The following is a 20,731-nucleotide window of genomic DNA, read 5'->3' as shown; positions in this document are numbered from 1 at the left end:
AAAATTCATTGTTCATGAAAGTATGTTAGGACATAGAAAGTATGTGGACTTTTTTCATTTCTTTTGCTAACAGAACCCTTTCTGGCCATTGTGTTAGCTAAATTTATATCCATGTTTATAAGAATTTGTGAAAAGTTAATGTTTGAAATCCCTGCTCTAATTCCCATCAGATCACCATTTCGCAGTCCGTGTACTCAATGGCCTTCATTTGGGATGTACATCTTTCTAGGTTATACCGTGGTAGGTGTAACCCTTAGGTTATTAGCTGTGCTCTGGCTGGTGACAGTGGACTCCTGTCACTGCATCACTGTGCTTTGATTTCACCCTGAACTGTCATTTTGAATCCCAAGGTCGCTCAAACAAACAAGAATTCAAAAATCAGTATTGAAAAAGTCTTCAAAGACGGGCAAAAATAGACTTGAAAATTCATCTCTGAACTTCCTAGAGACTCTGATATATGGTTGAAATTTGAGAACCTTTAGGTTTTTCAGAGTGTCTTCTTTTAATGGGCAGGGAGAAAAAGTCTTAAACTTGTTTTCATTCAAACTAGTAAGGAGAAATAAAAATGAAAAAATTGTTTGTCTTAATGGCTCAAATACCAAAGGCCTCTTGCTCCCTCTACAGAAGGTGTTGCAAAATTGCAGTCACAAAGATTTAAAAAAAAAAAAAAAAAGACATTAACAAGTTTATCTTGAGGTTCATGATTCACAAAATGTTTTGGATCCATATGTACCTCCAGTGTCTTGCAAACTGGTTGGTTGTCCTAAAGTTTGTCACAGTAGGTTTCTGTGCTTCTACTTTGGTGTTTTCATTGGTGACAGCAAGGGTTTAGAGTAAACTCCATTAATAATAACTGTTAAAAAAAAATACTTTTTTCTGGGCTTGTTAATTGACTTTGTTTATTTACTCACATGAATGAGTAAAATGCTTGAAAAAATTTCTTTTTAGGTAATTGTTTTACATATTTTCATTCTTTTTTATATAGCCAGGAAATTTGCACCATGAAAACAATGGACTCCACTTAAAGACTTAAGTTCTTTTATTATCTACTTCTAATTGTCCCAGTCATTTTTAGATCTTAGTTGTTGTTGGGGCAAAAATTAACAATCTGAATTGTAACTTCACAGGAGAAAGAACTGTTTCATTAGTGAAACTGGGTTTTTTTCAACTGTACATAATACAGGAGACTGAAAGTTGACCTATAAATACTTAATGTATAAAACAACCATCTATGCATATATATCATCTTAATTTATAAATTTAAGTTGAAACAAAATGTTAATATTTTACTAACTTTGATGTAAATAGTTTTATGCCTTCACTTACAACTCCAGGACCTTTTCATTTTATTTGATAGGTTACTGGTTTCTCTTATTGTGCCATTTTGAAGTTATAAGTATGAAAATGCTTTTATTTCATCAATAGGGTCTTAACAAAAGATTAAAAATCCTTTTCATTTGTATTTAGTATAAGAATAGCCCTTAGGGATGTTACCCTGTAATTAAAAAATGAACCCAAGTGACAACATAGATTCTTTGATTTAAATAGGTCACATCAGAGTTGCCTGTCCTAAATTATTATGCTAAAACTAGACTGGATTTTTTTTCCCCCTCTGGTAGGTGTACTGGTCCACTAGCGAATTCCCTTTCAGAGAAAACAAGAGACCCGGTAGAGGAAGATGACGATGAATACAAGGTTCCTTCATCCCATCCTGTTTCCTTGAGTTCACAACCATCTCATTGCCATAATGTAAAACCTCCTCCTAGGTAAGACTATGGGCCATTTTTTGTCACCTCACATCTGGATAAGCATTATCATTTATGGTATTTGTTTTTAAACTGAATCACATCTGTCTACTGAAAAACCTTTCCTTTCTTGCTCAAAACCTCTTCCACCTATAATACTGTTTTTCTCCATGACTTTCAGAGAAAACAAAACGATGCAGATTTCTATTTAACTAGGAAGCCCTCTGACTAAATTAGTTGACTAAAAGTCTGATGGAATAATTTGTTGCCCCCCCTCCACAAAAAAACAAATTGTACTCTAGTAAAACTTTGCTGTAGGGTACATATAGTGGTGATTTTCATGGATTTTCAAAAGTAAGCTATTTTCAATGCTTTTTATCACTTCTAAGCACATATCTCATGAAGAAATGCTGTTGCTTAGAAACTAAGTTATTATACCAACCTTCCTTAGAATTTTTCTTTATAATATAAGGACTAGTATAACATATTTATTTTCCTTCTTGGTGTGCTACCTGCTTCAGATCTCGAAGAATTGAAACAAATTATTTCACTTAACTATTTTTATCAGGTACTATTTTACTTTCCCTTGGATTAAACAAGCATGTGAGGAATAGTGTTTGGCTTTCTTTTCTTCTTGTCAGCTGTTTATTCTTCCTCCTATGGAGACAGCCTCGGTCTTTGTTATTAAAAATGGGTGGTGTGTGTCGAAATATTAGATTGTCTTTATGATTCTGCATTTATATAATTGAATTAGTAAATCATAATCTAATAATATTTCACTTTTTTTTTTTTACATCTGACATATTAACATTCAGTGAATGCTCAGTCATATCTGACTATTTGTGACGCCATGGACTGTAGCCTGCCAGGCTCCTCTGTCCGTGGGATATTCCAGGGAATAATACTGGAGTGGGTAGCCATTTCCTTCTCCAAATATATTTAGTACTCAAGAAGTCAAATCTCAGTTTCAGACTTCTTTCCTGAGCTCCAGTTTTCTTTGTATAATTACATCCCTGGAGCTCTGCCTGGTGTATACAGAAGAGGGCTCAGCTACTGCTCATATCCCAGCCTTCTTGCCTTGCAGTATCTCCTTATTGACTGAAGAATAGGAGAGCTGTTGAACACTTCAGTCATCTATGTCATCTTTACTTATGTGCCATTTCTTTTTGAGGTCAAGTCAGTCAACAGAGTGTTTTATGAGTGGAGTGTTCCTTTTTTCCAGAAGAAATATCTAAAAAAAATGTTTTGATGCCTTTCTTCAAGTATTGTACTATAATACTTGGAAAAAGAGAAGCAAATTTCCATTTAAAGCATAGATCTGCCTTAATGAATTACATGGTTAGAATTATCACAGTTCAGCACTCTGCACAATTATTAACCAGGGTTATTAACACTTAGCCGTCCAGCACTTCATATTTCAAAGTGTTATTTGCTCAGTCATGTCTTTTGTTACCCCATGGACTGTTGCCCGCCAGGCTCCTCCGTCCATGGGATTCTCCAGGCAAGAATACTGGAATGGGTTGTCGTTCCCTCCTCCAGGGATTCTTCCTGACTCAGGGATCAAACCCAGGTCTCCCACATTGCAGGCAGATTCTTTACCATCAGAGCCCAGAAGATCCTGGGTTGGGAAGATCCCCTGGAGAAAGGGGATGGCTACCCATGCTAGTATTCTTGCCTGGAGAATCCCATGGACAGAGGAGCCTGGTGGACAATAGTCCATGGGGTCACAAAGAATAGGACATGACTGAGCAACTAACACTTTCACTTTCACATTTCACAGTGAAAACCAAAGTGTTCTTTTGCAGATTGCTGGCCTTAAGGGCATTTATTGGTAAAATAATATCATTGAGAAGACAGAGAAATAACTGAGAGATAATAATTTATTATGTTGCTGCTGCTAAGTCGCTTCAGTCGTGTCCGACTCTGTGCCACCCCATAGACGGCAGCCCACCAGGCTCCCCCATCCCTGGGATTCTCCAGGCAAGAACACTGGAGTGGGCTGTTATTTCCTTCTCCAATGCATGAAAGTGAAAAGTCAAAGTGAAGTCGCTCAGTCGTGTCCGACCCTCAGCGACCCCATGGACTGCAGCCCACCAGGCTCCTCTGTCCGTGGGATTTTCCAGGCAAGAGTACTGGAGTGGGGTGTCATTGCCGTCTCCGAATTTATTATGTTAGAAGAGCCATATGTCCACTGCTCTTATTAGAGAAAAAAGTTATTCCTTAACATCAAATATCTACTGTTAAAATTTTCAGTTCCCTTGGCTCTTAAAAATTTGTAGTAATTTTAAAAACTGAAGTAAGATGAGATTTTGTTTTTGGTCTCCTTGGGATCTCACTTTTTTTCATCACTGGGTAAGTAAAGGGTGTAGTTTTAAGACTTTAAATTTTAATTGTCACATCATATTGGATGAGACTTTTGGTGACAGGCCTCTGAAATCCTGAAAATAAATTTGATTTATGACCACCATTACCATCTTTCTACAGTTATAGAGGAATAATAAATGTTGATAATCCCTAAATTTAATTGAAGTGAATTTTTTATTTGATTGTTCTTGAGAGCTGATGGATGAAGTATCTTCTTAGGTCCTCTACAAAGCACTCTAAACTTAGACACCTTTCTTTCTGCATTTTTCCTCTCTTTGGAATATCAGGAGAAGTAAATTGTCAATATATAGAAAATGTTAAACTGTAGATGAATAATTCAGTTTCAGTAAAAATCCATCATATTATGAAAATACATGGTAACTATTTTTAAATGAACCATCTCTGTCCCCTTAAAGAGATGTGGCCACCAGAGAGAAAGGAAGTGAATTTCAGATGAAGCACTTTGCAATAACTATTCCAAATGTCCAATATCTCCTCCATTATATATGTACTTTTACTTTGCCCCAAGAATTCAGAGTAAATTGAGGAAAAGTAAAATATAAACTCTGCTTTCTGTAGCTCTTTGTGAGCAGAGTGAGCAGATAGTCTGCTGCACAGTTATATTCTGAAGACAAAATAAGCCCAGTGCTTCTCTTCCTGTGCCTTGGACTTATCCATTGTGTTCAGTTTGATTCCAAAGCATTAAAGCCAACAACAAAAATACCTGTTTAGTAAGTATTGTCCTTTTAGAGACACCCAGATTAAAATATTTGTTGTGTACCCAAGGCCTTGGCTAAAGTCATTTTTCTACTTGACAGAAATACCAGAGTTTTGTTCATGGCAATGGTGAAATTATGCCCCAGGCTCTAGTTCTTTGAAAATGCCTATCTGAATTTTCATGGACTTGCTGAATATTTAATAATTCTCCTTCCTTGATAATTCCCTGATAGCTCAGTTGGTAAAGAATCCGCCTGCAAGGCAGGAGACCCCAGTTCGATTCCTGGGTCGGGAAGATCCGCCAGAGAAGGGATAGGCTACCCACTCCAGTATTCTTGAGCTTCCCTGGTGGCTCAGCTGGTAAAGAATCTGCCTGCAATGCGGGAGACCTTGGTTCAATCCCTGGGTTGGGAAGGTCCCCTGGAGAAGGGAAAGGCTACCCACTCCAGTATTCTGGCCTGGAGAATTTCATGGACTGTAAAGTCCATGGGGTCACAAAAAGTCGGACACAACTGAACGACTTTCAGTTTCTTTCCTTTCTTGATAGGTTCCTGGTTTTTATAAGGAAAGCTTAAATTACAGAAATATAAATACACTGTTAAGTATCACTAATCAATAATGAAGTCACTGGGACTTTTACATATTTTTGCCTGCATATTACATTTTTTTTCTTCAAAAACTTGATAATATGGAAATCTTCCAAAATTATATATTAATTCCACAAGTGTTTAGGGTATGAACAGTTTTGTGGCCCTTCTAATTATTGGTTGCAGTTTTTTTTTAAAAAAAGATTGTCTTCTATGGAATATTTACTTCTGCTTTGTAAAGGTATTTGAGTAATAGTATGTAGATAACATTACCTGCACTTTTTCCAGAAAAGTCAATGAATTATACTTATTTTCCAACTTTATCATATGAGCAAGGTTGCTGGTTCCCATCATCTCCACCCCCAAATGACTTTTAAATGGAAAGCAATGACCCTTACGATTTTTGTCCTTTGATTTCTGCTCTAGATCTTGTGATAACGGTCACTGTATATTGAATGGAACACATGGCACATCCTCAGAGATGAAGAAATCAAACATCCCTGAGTTAGGCATATATTTAAAGGGTATGTATAAAACATTCTCTTTGTATTCTACATCTTAATGGTCAGAATTTAAAGGCAAAATTCCATGCCATTGTTGTACTGAAGATACATTAAGATTTTGTGTTATCCTCTAGGAGATGTTTTTGATTCAGCCTCTGATCCAGTGCCATTGCCACCTGCCAGGCCTCCAACTCGGGACAATCCAAAGCATGGTTCTTCACTCAACAGGACGCCCTCTGATTATGATCTTCTCATCCCTCCATTAGGTTGAAACCTTTAAAACAATTTCAAGCAAACCACTCTGCCATCTCTTTCAATTAACATCTGAATTATCAGAATTCAGGGTTCAATGCAGTGCAGACTTGTTGGGTTCTGAAATTGTCTGAATTAGAATGCAGATTAGAATCTCCAGGTGATGGTGGCTCTCAAGTTCATGTGACCATTATTCCATTTAGATGATTGAAACAGTGCTGTAAGTAGCTGGCATTGGTCAAGGTTTTATCAAGTTGTCTCTTCATGTAAAACATCTTCTGAGGGCACTGTTCATTCCTTCAGGTGCTTGTGCTTCTTATGGATTTGGAGTATTCTTCTGAGATTCTCTTGAAGTACAGTTCTTACTGAATGTGTATTTACTTTTTCTTTCAGTATATAATGACCCATTTCCACTTAGCTAATTACATTATGGGGAATTATGTATTTTATTGCAGAGAGCCAAAAACAAATTCTCTCTTATAATCATTGCAGCTAGAAATAATCTGTTTCAAATTTTACTATGAAGTACACTTAATGTGTGTGTGTGTGTGTATGTGTGAAGGTACCCACAGGTGTATATGTATATAAAAGTTGTCTGGTGTAGGTGTCTGTTTCATTAATTTTAGGTAGGAAGCTTCTCACCCTATTTTTAGAGGAAGACAACTTTTAGAAGTTAAAGCTTCACAATAATGTGTCACTATAACATAAAATAATGTATGGTGAAGGTTCTTTTGTGAGCTTATTTGAATTATTAGGCTACTGGAAATGAACTTTTCCATTTTTTTTCCCCCAAAGACACCATCACCTGGTATTTCTGGTTACGCAGTTGAATGTCCTGCTTCTATTCTTCTGCAGTTGAGTGCTTTACTATCGCCTACATGGATTACAAGGGCCTTCTTTACCTAGTCTTTTTCTTTTCTTCTGCTTCTTCCTCTATGCTGGTTTTTTACCTGTTACCCAAGTCTTTATGATTAGATCAGCATTGTCCTATAGAACTTTATGTGGTGACATAAAAGATCTGTATGTATGACTGTAGAACTGAATTTTAGTTTATTTAAATATCTGTATGTAGATGGTTACTACCATATCGGACAATGCAGAGAAGCATTCCAACCTTCATTTTAAAATTATTTTTAATTGGAAGGTAATTGCTTTACAGTGTTATGTTGGTTTCTGCCATTCAGCAACATGTAACTCATCCTTTGGCTTTTCATGTACATCTCATATTTTATTTATACTATTCACTCAACCTAGAAGATACCATCTTTGTATTTGATGTAGTGTAAGGTTGCTCAGTTGTGTCTGATTCTTTGTGATCCCCCTCTGTCCATGGGATTCTCCAGACAAAAATACTGGAGTAGATTGCCATTCTCCAGAGTGTATTTGATGAACAAATGTTTTTGAGCCCTGATATCACAGACCTTCCTGTTCTTGGTAACACCTTGCTGAATGCCACTTTCTACCTTCCTCTTCCCTCTTACAAGGCATCTCTTTCTCTCTGTGTGTGACCTATGGGACTTTCACCTCTGAATCATTTGTGAACTTTTTTTAGAACTCTTTATGGAATCTAAGCTCCTCAGGTCAAGGCCTTATGATTTTGATCTTTACATTATCCATGTGCCTAGCATGGTATACAGGAATATCAGGGTGGGGAAAATAATAGTAGGGGCAGATAAAGGATTTGAATAAATAAGATAGTGTGGGAAATAGCTAAAGGTTCAAATGATACTAAGAACTAAGCTCTCTCTCCTATACTTTCATATATTTTACATTAGAAAAGTTTCTCTAATGATCATTAGAGAAGATATTCGGAATATTTTTCCCAAGGCAAGCTGGATGAGTGGTGAAACCATTTGTAATTAAATATACCTTTATATTCAAGTCAATATATTTAAATCCAGAAGAATATTTGTTACTATAATATGTAGGTATTTATACTCCATTTCATTCACAAGTATTTGCGATTGCTTACAGAAATACATATACTGCAATTTTATTTCTTAAACAATCAAGATGAGGAAAAATATGAATAGGAGATAGTAAGATGTGGCAAGTGAAACATAAGTAGACATAAAAATCTGCTGCAGTATTTTATAGTTAGAAAAGGCGGGAACTATGCAAATATAAGTAACTAGCTTTGGGACCACCACAAGAGTTATTTCCATATTTAACTGTGTCTCTCTAGAGATATCTGGTAAGTAGAAAAAGATGATATTCCTCTACTGCAGGTACATTTTCTGTATATTTTGACAATGAAATATATGGGGAGCATTAGCTTAAATGAATTAAAATCCAGTGGAGCAAACTTTAAAAGATAATTTAAATTATTGGACATTAAATTTGTGTGCATGTAGTGATTTTCCAGTTAGACTGTGAACTCTTACTGTTACACAGAAATTCTGTTTTGATGATGTTGATCTTATAATATTTAGTTCAAACCTCCAGTGTCTTAATATTACAAAGGTTACACAGCTTTTTAACAGAAAGCCCTGAGAGAAGAAGTCTGCATATGTGTGTTTGTGTGTCTGTACTTCTCTCCAGACCCCCCACAAAATAATCAGCTCCCATTACCAAAGTTGGTCAACTGCTGTATAAACTTACTGCAGGCGAAGTTCTTTATAAGCAGTAACAGAAGATTATTAGTTTTGCCTGAAGTTCTGCTGCTGATACTGACCTTTCTTTAAATGCAGGCGAAGATGCTTTTGACGCTCTGCCTCCGTCCCTCCCACCTCCCCCACCTCCCGCAAGGCACAGTCTCATCGAACATTCGAAACCTCCTGGCTCTGGCAGCCGACCATCCTCAGGACAGGACCTTTTCCTCCTTCCTTCAGGTAGGAGAGAAAACCCAAGCAAACCTTTCACTTGAAGTGAAAGTATTTCTAAGATCATACTGTCAAATAAGCATTAGTAATTCACTGATTTCTAGCTCTCAAGCTGAAAAATCCTGGGCGGAAAATAGCAGTTGGGTGGGTTTGTCAGTTGTTTGGTTTATTGCCAAAAGGATTTTTAAAAATGGTGAAAGCAACAAGGAATCACAGAATTTAGAAATGTTGCTGTATGCTACAAATAACACCTCTATGCTACAAAAGGCATCCCTGAGAACCAGAAGGGCTGTGTTTGAGCTAATAGTGATGGGGACAAATTTAGACTCGCTCCTAATTCTGTGTGGTATTTCTAATAACGTGTTTAAAATTTTTTACTAAATATGCTTTAGGGTCATTTTTTATTCCAAAACTCACTATCTTCGTAAATTATACTGCTGTAATATTAGTAGGTATGTTTTTTCTGAAATATCTGCATTTGATTGTTGTGTTACTGTTTCTAATGCCTCAGTGTATGTACTAAAATTATTGGTTGAGGAAAATTAATATATAGCTTTTTGTAAAATCAAGTGAGGAGTAGAAATAAAAAGACTTAGTAAACCATCCACTTCACTAGTCACAATTATCAGGGAAAAAAAATTCTGTTATATTGAATCTGCTGATATTAACTGTTCCAGTCAGCCCTGTTGGTGATACTGTGATCTATACTCAAACGTTTGCTTCCTCAGTTTGGTTTGATTAAACATAAGATAAAGATTTTCTTTCTTAGCAACTGCTTTACATATATGTATGAGATAAATCATGAAAGCCTTTTAAGAGTACTAACTTTGTCTTTTGACCACCTACATGCTTCATAGAAAACTTCGGGATCTTAACCATTGTCATTCACCTTTTACACTTTTCTCATGGTTCTTTTTTTCAATTTGGCTTGATAATTTAGAAGTTTGAAGCAGTTTGTACATATGACACACAAAATTATAGACATATAACTTGGAATATATAATAGCTTCAGTTCTAAAGGCAGTTTATAGTTTATGTTCAAGGAATAATTTTGAGTTTAATTTTTTGTCACTAAATACTGAATTGTCCTGTGTCACTCACCCTGTGAAATGCCTCCCTGACCTCATGGATCCCATTAATTTACTGAATGCTACTAGTCTGAGTTACATTTAAGCCCATTGAATGAAAGCTAAGTGCAGTGACTTCTTTTAAAATTAAGCTTTCTAGGAATTAGAACATTTTACACACATGCTTTTACCTGTTTCAAAAGAATCAGTTGTAATATATTTCAGTTATCATAATTTGATTGTTTGTTGCGCTTTGTAAAAATCTTCAAAAATTTTTTACTCATAATTAATTACGAGAAAGGAATACTTCAAAATGAAAAGTCACCTTTTTTATTAGACAGAATGAAACTTGTATAAACTGTTTTATTTCATGCATAGCTTTGCTTGACTGCCAGAGAGAGACTCAGGAACAGTTATCCTTAGCCTATGGTGTGAGGCTAACATGAGACCAGAGCAGGGTCTTTTGAAACTGTTGACTCACTCTTGACCTGCTTTTGGGTTTTCCTGATGGCTCAGAGGGTAAAGAATCTGCCTGCAATGCAGAAGACCCAGGTTTGATCCCTATGTTGGGAACATCTCCTGGAGACGGGAGCAGCTACCCACTACAGTATTATTGCCTAGAGAATTCCATGGACAGAGGAGCCTGGCAGGCTACAGTCCATGGATTCGCAAAGAGTCAGACATGACTGAGCAACTAACACACGCACTTGACCTACTTTTATACACGGAAGTACTGTAATTCCATTCCAAATAATATCGACATCCCTTGATACTAAATACTTGTAAGAAGAAAAAAATGCAGCTTTCTTCCCTGTTTCCAGTCATTCAGTTCAGTTCAGTTGCTCAGTCGTGTCCAACTCTTTTGCGACCCCATGAATCGCAGCATGCCAGGCCTCCCTGTCCATCACCAATTCCCGGAGTTCACTCAGACTCACGTCCATTGAGTCAGTGATGCCATCCAGCCATCTCATCCTCTGTCGTCCCCTTCTGCTCCTGCCTCCCATCCCTCCCAGCATCAGAGTCTTTTCCAGTGAGTCAACTCTTCACATGAGGTGGCCAAAGTACTGGAGTTTTAGCTTTAGCTTCATTCCTTCCAAAGAACACCCAGGGCTTATCTCCTCTTGAATGGACTGGTTGGATGTCCTTGCAGTCCAAGGGACTCTCAAGAGTCTTCTCCAACACCACAGTTCAAAAGCATCAATTCTTCAGCACTCAGCTTTCTTCACAGTCCAACTCTCACATCCATACATGACCACTGGAAAAACCATAGCCTTGACTAGACGGCCCTTTGTTGGCAAAGTAATGTCTCTGCTTTTCAATATGCTATCTAGGTTGGTCATAACTTTCCTTCCAAGGAGTAAGCATCTTTTAATTTCATGGCTGCAGTCACCATCTGCAGTGATTTTGGAGCCCAAAAAATAAAGTCTGACACTGTTTCCCCATCTGTTTCCCATAAAGTGATGGGACCAGATGCCATGATCTTCGTTTTCTGAATGTTGAGCTTTAAGCCAAATTTTTCATTCTCCTCTTTCACTTTCATCAAGAGGCTTTTGAGTTCCTCTTCACTTTCTGCCATAAGGGTGGCGTCATCTCCATATCTGAGATTATTGATATTTCTCCCGTCAACCTTGATTCCATCTTGTGCTTCTTCTAGCCCAGCGTTTCTCATGATGTACTCTGCACAGAACAGATTTCTAGTCTGTTGCTAGTTGCTTTATGAGATCCAATGAGTCACTGTTTTTATTCATTTTTAAACCACATGTATTAGACTTCCTCTTTATCAAAAAAGTATTTTAATTGTTCTTAATGGAATATCATAGAACACGAAGGTTTCTTTCAGCTTATAAATAAGCACTTGACTATATAATTCTGCAAAGGATTAACACATTATAGTGTCTAAAAAGTGAAATAGAAAATCATAAAATCAGTTTCACTCTGAATTGAACTTCCTAAAAGAATCATTTATAAATACTAAACCGAAGTTTAACTCAGTAGTTGTAAAACCATATAAGGTAAATAAAGGTGATTGCTAAATTTAAACAGATATATGAGCATTTTACTGCCATTTAAAACTTTAGATCAGTGTAATGATAAGCCTTTTCTGGCATTATGAAGATTTGGTTTCCTTGAGGAAATCAGTATCCCTAATTAAAGACAGAGGTTAGATATCTTCATGATGTTAAGTGCCTCTTTAAACCAGCCTCTTTATTGCAGCATTCAGTGCCCTGCACACCTGAGTCAGGCCCACCGTTCCAGCCTTACAAGCCCACTGACTGCTCTAAAATAGTGGTTTTTAAACTACAGGGCCCAGTGTTTCTGCAAAAGAGCCTTAGGGCTCCTATACGATCAAAAAGGGGAAGTGAAGCAGGGACACAGCTCTGATGCTGCTTTTATCTGGTTTCCATTGTAGGCCTTCATGCAAGATTTCTTTTGGTAAAATAGGAATACCCACCCCACGATACATGAGCCATCTACTCTGGACAAGTCAGTCATATCTTAACAAAACCTGAAGAGTCCTCAAAAAAAGCTTTATGCTTTCTTGTCTACAAACCAGGGCTACTGCTAGCACATATATGCTTTTATGTGCATTACAAAAAGACATTTCTTTTGTGTTGGTGGGTTGAAATAGGCATGCCTCCCTCTGCTTTGTGCCAGAGCCAGTGCTCCAGGAACAAAGCCAAGGCTGTAGTTATGTCTGCTCATTCCCAGTACTGCGTCTTTGTGCAGTGCACAAAATACACAATGTATCTGGCAGCCCTTACTGAACCTTTCCTCACTGTATTTCTACCTGGAATCTTTTGAAGTCCGTATCCAATCTGAAAGTCACAATTCAACTCTGAAAGCTAGCCAAAAAAGCTAGCTGTCTTTATTAGAGATAAAGGAGAGTTTTTCACTGGGATCCAGAAATGCAATTGCATAAGTAAAGTACAGAGAAAGCTCGGATCATTAGCAACAGTTACTGGGAATGCTTTAGGGGTTTGGTTGCCTATGACCTTTATGAGGCACACCCATGACATGGTTTCCGAGGGTGTTCATGCCCTTTGAGGGTTGCCCTCACAGAGTTCAGGTCAGAGATCCAGTGAGGTGAGGTCCTCCCTGGGGCACAGCCAGTGTGGAGACTACGATGTCTGAGTGTTGAAGGATTCATGGGGTAGAACAGAAGGATTCATGGGGTAAAACCATGAATTGTGGTCTTGAGACCAGCAGCATCAGCATCACCTAGAAATTTGTTAAAAAATGCCAGTGCTTTAGACCTACTCAAGACTTACTAAATCAGAAACTCTGGGAGTAGGACCAAAAGTCTGTATTCTGACAAGCCTTTGGGGTGATTCTGATGCATGCCCAAGTTGGAGAAACCCGAGACTAGCTTATTCCTGGAGGAATGGAATGCAGCCAGCATGAGAAAGGGAAATAAAACCACACCATGTGAACTATGGTACATCAAAGGAGCTGACGGTGTTTTAGCCAAGAGGATCGAAGATCTTGAATATATAGAGTTGCCTTCAACCACTGTATTTGTGAGAGAATGATTAGATTTCTTCCATGTCTCCTCAAATGATCAAAGACTGACCAGTGAGAAGAATTAGGAGTGAAAAAATGCATTCCTCTTAAGCTTCCTGAATTAATAATAATTCATGTATCTCAGATGGGTACTGAATTCTCTAACACTGGAAAGCTTAATCAGTGACAAACCACTACATATGGGGATTTTATGAATATGAGTTAAAGAGTGAGGAGTTTTGTTTCACTTCAGTAGCTCTTTAAACCCTATTACAAGCCTATCAGTTACATCTAGCATTGATAGTCTTTTAAAACTTTCAGAGTATTGGATCAATCTTTGAGATAAGTTTTGGGCAGTATCTTTGACATAATTTGGGGGCAGTCCAGAGGAAAGATGCCATTGTTTTAACTGTTCAAATTGCCTCTTTTCCTACACTTGAGTAAAAGATTGTAAGTATTTCAGATAGTGGGGAAAAAGAATTAAGAAAATTGCATAATGCCTCCTCCCAGAGAAAACCTCTTGTTAGGTTTCCTTCTTGCACAGCATTATTTTGATATCTCTTTCTGCACTTTAAAGTGCAGAGCAAACCTTTTCCTCCCAATCTTTCCTCAGTTTTTAATAATCTCTTAAAATAAGTGTTAAAAATTTTCAGTTTAGCATTACCATACTATAAATCACAGACAGTAGTGTCCTGCATTTTAGAGTAGACTAATCCCATCATGTTTATTCATTCATTTCTGAAACACTTATTACTACATATAATGATACACTGGCTATGGTATTTTCACTTTGTATGTTTTAATCCTAAGTGTGGATATAAATTTTTATTTTAGTGGATTTTTGAAGAATTTATTTTTAAAAACTATTGATTTTCAAGTTTGGTAATTATTGTGCTCTCTGTGGGAACTGTATCATATGTATTTTCCCATTGACGCAGGAACCCTTCCAACATTACAATTTGCTGCAGAAGCCCAGTTTACCCTGTACCTGACCAGTAGCCAAACTTATCATGAAGCATCATAGTGATTCAGAATCGAATTAAATATTCCATGCTATTTATGTTCACATTTTATTGTACCCAGTGACTTTTTAGATGCAATAGATTAATGGTACAATATCATACTACTGTATATTATGTAGTCTATTTATGACTCAGTAATCAGTCTGGAATCTAATATTTAGCCTTAAATAGATGATTAGAAATAGCTTAGGTATATCTAACAAAACTATAAATTTACCCTTAAGGAAACAGAAAAGTTTATGTATTGTAGAAGACAGTCTGTTCTCTGACCCAATAATAAATCTGTGATGTTTTAGAATGAACAAGAACTAAAAGTAAATTTTATTGAACATTTAACTGTAAATCTTTGGAAATTTCCTGTATTTATGCAGAAATAACCATATTTGGTCCCTTTGGTTAGCCTTCCAAAATCAAAAGATTAATATTTGTTGCATGGAATTTATCTTCTTACTCCTTCCTAAAATGTTTCAGCAAAATTAATGAGGCTGATCTATTGACCTTTCAATTATTGAAAACTCAGAATCTAAGACTCATTTTAATCTCAAAATTAATGAAAGCAAATTAAGTAGCCTTGGTTAGGTTAAAAAAAAAGTCTCTAGCAAAGCTAGGGATAATTATTGTATTCAAATAAGGAAAGAAAATAATGACTTCAACTCTTGCCTTACATTATCTAGTCAAACTTTAGTCTGAGTATGCATTTCCTTCTTAAATTATCAAATTCTTACATGTTTTTTAATATCAAACTCAAATGAAATTTAAAACAATGAAATATCTGTTCTTCTTTAATAGTTAACGTTTTAGCCTTATGTTAGCAATACAAATTTCACAGAATTTGAATTTATGAAAAATCAGAATCTAAATTAGTTTTTGGTAGTTAAAAGTAAATATCTATGAAGTGCAGGCTGTTTACCAAGCAGTGTGCCTGGTACCGTGTTTCTGTTAGGAGATAATAATTCAAACCAGTTGAGTATAAGATAAGGTCCCTGTCCTTTAGATGTCAAGTCCATTTTACAGATTATGTCTGCCTAATGCTTGAGAGAGATTAATTGATATGATAATACTATAACAGGCAAAATTCAAAATCCACTTTTTCTTGTTGACTTTACCACAGTTTATATTTATTGTACAGGACAAATTGGGGCATAAAATTAAAATTAGAAACAGTTTTTATCATCAAACAATTTTACCATCAAATAAGAGATCTGAAAGATAAAAATTAGTAGTGTGCATCAGTTAGGAAAAACAGGGAAAAGCATTTTTGCCCAAGTGATGAATAAATTTGAAAATATGCAGGCAGATTAGAAATGGTTACTATCAGTCATGAAATGTTTTCTTTCTTTCAAAACTTGATCTTTACAGAGAATTTCTAATTGTTTTCTTCAGCCAGTTGGCAGAGATAATAGTTTTAATCTGAAAATTACCTTTATTTTTAAGATCCCTTTTTTGATCCGGCAAGTGGCCAAGTTCCTTTGCCTCCTGCTAGGAGATTACCAGGTGAAAATGTCAAATCCAACAGAGCATCACAGGACTATGATCCGCTTCCTTCATCTTCAGGTGAGTTGGCTAACAATACTAAGAATAATACTTACATTTGCATAGTGCTTTTTAGAGCACCTTTCATTCATTATATAATTTAACGAGTGCTGCCAGCCTAAGAAAGTATTTTTATCACCTCTGCATTTGCTCATAAAGCATGTATTACGTGAAGAATGCCTATAGAATTGTCTCACAGAAAATATTAAACTAAGCCTTAATATTAATTTTGATCTGTCAGTAAGGCATGTTCTGTGCCTCAAAAATCTATTCATTCTCTAACTGAGCTCATGGGAAGATCCAAGGCATCCAAGTAAGTAAATACTTCATTCTCTAACTTTTGTTTTGCCTTATCAAATATGAGAAATGGGAAAGATGTCTATATACACTGAAATGTTGCATTCTCTTATTTTTCCATTAAGGAAAAAAAAAAAATCTCTTTAGAATTACTATTAGCACCAGACTGTTAATTTTCAAGCTTATTTAGGACTATCATGCAATGTTCAGCTGCCAGTCAGTAAGTGCTGGGGTGGTCAAAGAGTTGGTTCAGGATTTTGGTACGATGTTTCGGAAAACCCAGACTTTTTGACTAACCCAATAGAAGGATGTACCATTTCAGTAAGTACAAGTCATACTCATAGCCATTATTAATGAAATGCTGCTGATCTGCTTCTTCAGGATGCCTTCCTTGACCCACCATACCTAAAATAGCTCCCCCTACTTCACACAGTCACTTTCTATCCCCTTCTTTTGCCTTATGTTTCTAAATACCACCTTCCATTAATTTGTTTGCTTGACTGTTTATCTCCTCACTTGAATATTAATGTTTTAAAGATATATCATGATTTGGTTCACTGCTATATCCCCAAGTGTCCAGAGGAGTGCCTAGCACATTTTTTTTTGGATGAGTGGCTGGATACAAGGGAGGAGGGAAGAGTAACTGATAGATGTTATGCTGAACATACACATATTAAACAATTAAAACAATATATTTGTCTCACAATTAGAAGCATCAGAAGTTTTTCCTATGTAAATTCTTGTCCTATATCAGTATTTTTTTAACTATATTTTGACATTTTTTTTGAAAATGTCAAAATATAGTTAAAAAAATACTGATATAGGAAGTACAATTGATTATAATATGTTACTTTCAGGTGTATAACAAAGTATTATATAACTGAGTATATATATGTGTGTGTGTGTGTATATCAGTTCTGTTCAGTCACTCAGTCGTGTCCAACTCTTTGCAATCCCATGGACTGCAGCATGCCAGGCCTCCCTGTCCATCACCAACTCCAGGAGTTTACTCAAACTCATGACAATTGAGTCAGTGATGCCATCCAACCATTTCTCATCCACTGTCGTCCCCTTCTCCTGCCTTCAATCTTTGCCAGCATCAGGGTCTTTTCCAGTGAGTCTGTTCTTTGTATCAGGTGGCCAAAGTACTGCAGTTTTAGCATCAGTCCTTCCAATGAATATTCAGGACTGATTTCCTTGAGGATGGACTGGTTGGATCTCCTTGCTGTCCAGTGGACTCTCAAGAGTCTTTTCCAACACCACAGTTCAAAAGCATCAATTCTTCAGTGCTCAGCTTTCTTTACAGGCCAACTCTCAACATCCATGCATGACTACTGGAAAAACCATAGCTTTGACTAGACGGACCTTTGTGCCAAAGTAATGTCTCTGCTTTTTAATAAATTGTCTAGGTTGGTCATAGCTTTTCTTCCAAGGAGCAAGCATGTTTTAATTTCATGGCTGCAATCACCATCTGCCGTGATTTTGGAGCTCAAAAAAATAAAGTCTGTCACTGTTTCCCCATCTATTTGCCATGAACTGATGGGACCAGATGCCATGATCTTAGTTTTTTGAATGTTGAGTTTTAAGCCAAATTTTTCACACTCGTCTTTCACTTTCATCAAGAGGCTCTTTAGTTTTTCTTTGCTTTCTGCCATAAGGGTGGTGTCATCTGCATATCTGAGGTTATTGATATTTCTCCCAGCAATCTTGATTCCAGCTTGTGCTTCATCCAGTCCAGCATTTCTCATGATGTACTCTGCATATAAGTTAAATAAGCAGGGTGACAATATACAACCTTGACATACTCCTTTCCCAATTTGGAAAAGTCTGTTTTTCCATGTTCACTTCTAACTGTTGCTTCTTGACCTGCAATACAGATTTCTCAGGAGGCAGGTCAGGTGGTCTGGTACTCCCATCTCTTGAAGAATTTTCGACAGTTTGTTATGATCCACACAGTCAGAGGCTTTGGCATAATCAATAAGCAGAAGTAGATGTTTTTCTGGAACTCTCTTGCTTTGTCAATGATCCAACAGATGTTGGCAACTTGATCTCTGGTGCCTCTGCCTTTTCTAAACCCAGCTTGAACATCTGGAAGTTCACGGTTCATGTACTGTTGAAGCCTGGCATGGATAATTTTGAGCATTCTTTGCTAGCTTATGAGATGAGTGCAGTTATGCAGTCGTTTGAGCATTCTTTGGCATTGGAATGAAAACTGACCTTTTCCAGTCCTGTGGCCACTGATGAGTTTTCCAAATGTGCTGGCATATTGAGTGCAGCACTTTCACAGCATCATCTTTCAGGATTTGAAATAGATCAACTGGAATTCCATCACCTCCACTAGCTTTATTTGTAGTGATGCTTCCTAAGGCCTACTTAACTTCGCATTCCAGGATGTCTGGCTCTATGTGTGTGATCACACCATCGTGATTTTGTGGGTTGTGAAGATCTTTTTTGTATGTGTATATATATGTACTGTGTATATATAGTATATCTGTGTGTGTATGTGTGTGTGTATATATATATATATTCATCTTTAGATACTTTTCCATTATAGGTTACTACAACATACTGAATATAGTTCCCTGTACCATGCAGTAGGACCTTGTTTTTTACCTATTATATATATAGTACTGCTGCTGCTAAGTCACTTCAGTCGTGTCTGACTCTGTGTGACCCCATAGACGGCAGCCCACCAGGCTCCCCCGTCCCTGGGATTCTCCAGGCAAGAACACTGGAGTGGGCTGCCATTTCCTTCTCCAATGCATGAAAGTGAAAAGTGAAAGTGAAGGCACTCAGTCGTGTCTGACTCTTAGCGACCCCATGGACTGCAGCCCACCAGGCTCCTCCGTCCATGGGATTTTCCAGGCAAGAGTACTGGAGTGGGTTGCCGTTGCCTTCTCCAATATGTAGTACTATATATCTGCTAATCCCAAACTCCTAATTTATCCCTCCCTGCTCCTTTCCCCTTTTACACCAATTTGTTTTCTATGTCTGTGAGTTTCTGTTTCATAAATAGATTCATTTATATCACTTTTTTCAGATTCCACATATAAGTGACATCATATGATATTTGTCTTTGTCTGATTTACCTCACTTAGTATCATAATCTCTAGATCCATCCATGTTGGTACAAGTGGTATTATTTCATTCTTTTTTTATAGCTACATAATATTCCACTATGTATGTATGTGTGTATATATAGTCTCTTCTTTATCCATTCAGCTATTGATGGACACTTGGGTTGTTTCCGTATCTTGGCTACTTTAAATAGTGCTGCTATGAACACTGGGGTGCGTGTATCTTTTTGAATTTTTTTATCTTTTCCAGATATATCCCTGGGAAATGGGTTGCTGGATCATATGGTAACTTGATTTTTCATTTTTTAAGGAATCTCTATATTGTTCTCCATAATGGCTGTACCAGTTTATATCCTCCCCTACAGTGTAGGAGGGTCCTCTTTTCTCCACACCCTTTCCAGCATGTATTGTTTGTAGACATTTAACGATGGCCATTCTGACCTGTGTGAGGTGATATATCATTGTAGTTTTGATTTGCATTTCTCTAATAATTAGCAGTGTTGAGCATCTTTTCATGTGCCTCTTGGCCATCTGTATGTCTTCTTTTGGAAAGTGTCTCTTTAGATGATCTGCCCATTTTTTGTGTTTTGTAAAAGTTGATCTGGATGAATTGTTTATATATTTTGGAAGTTAATCCCTTGTTTGGTTTCCTCTAGTTTTATAACACCTGTCTTCTATTTAGGTCTTTAAACTCATTTTGAGTTTATTTTTGTATATGCTACTAATTTCATTCTTTTATATACAACTGTCCAGTTTCCCAACACCACTTATTGAAGAAACTGTCTTTTCTCCATTGCATATTCTTGCCTCCTTCGTTAGAGATTGACCATAAGTGTGTGGGTTTATTTCTGGGCTTTCTGTCCTATTCATTGATTCCTGTTGTCTGTTTTTGTGCCAGTACAGTACTGTTTTGATTCCTGTAGCTTTGTAGTATAGTCTGAAGTCAGGGGGTGATTCCTCCAGCTCCATTCTTCTTTCTCAAGATTGTTTTGACTACTCAAAGTCCTTTGTGTTTTGATACAAATTTCAAAATTATTTCTTCTCTGAAAAGTGCCATTGGTAATTTGATAGGAATTGCATTCAATATGTAGATTGCTTTGGGTAGTATAGTCATTTTGACAATATTTATTCTTCCAATCCAAGAACAGAATATATCTTTTTGTTTACATCACCTTCAATTTATTTCATCAGTGTTTTATAGTTTTCAGAGTATGTGTTTTGCCTTCTTAGGTAGGTTTATTCCT

At 36.8% G+C, this 20,731-nt stretch overlaps 1 protein-coding gene across 12 annotated transcripts in view; it reads left to right on the top strand.

The window, feature by feature from the left end:
• Positions 1–20,731, top strand: part of CBLB (Cbl proto-oncogene B) — a 225,864-nt gene that overhangs the window by 193,380 nt on the left and 11,753 nt on the right. For 7 of the 12 annotated variants that reach the window (XM_024989738.2, XM_005201316.5, XM_010801102.4 and 4 more), the window contains 5 exons: positions 1,620–1,766; positions 5,840–5,937; positions 6,051–6,182; positions 8,859–8,999; positions 16,015–16,134. In XM_024989738.2, coding sequence (XP_024845506.1) covers positions 1,620–1,766; positions 5,840–5,937; positions 6,051–6,182; positions 8,859–8,999; positions 16,015–16,134 — 638 coding nt within the window. The remainder of the gene's footprint in view (positions 1–1,619; positions 1,767–5,839; positions 5,938–6,050; positions 6,183–8,858; positions 9,000–16,014; positions 16,135–20,731) is intronic. The other 5 variants (XM_024989731.2, XM_024989740.2, XM_010801104.4 and 2 more) reach the window with 4 other exon arrangements.

Source organism: Bos taurus, chromosome 1 (genome assembly GCF_002263795.3).
Source record: "Bos taurus isolate L1 Dominette 01449 registration number 42190680 breed Hereford chromosome 1, ARS-UCD2.0, whole genome shotgun sequence".
Classification (NCBI taxonomy): Eukaryota; Metazoa; Chordata; class Mammalia; order Artiodactyla; family Bovidae; genus Bos; species Bos taurus.
The sequence above is the reverse complement of the archived record's forward strand: the minus strand, read 5'-3'. Positions and strand labels throughout refer to the sequence as shown.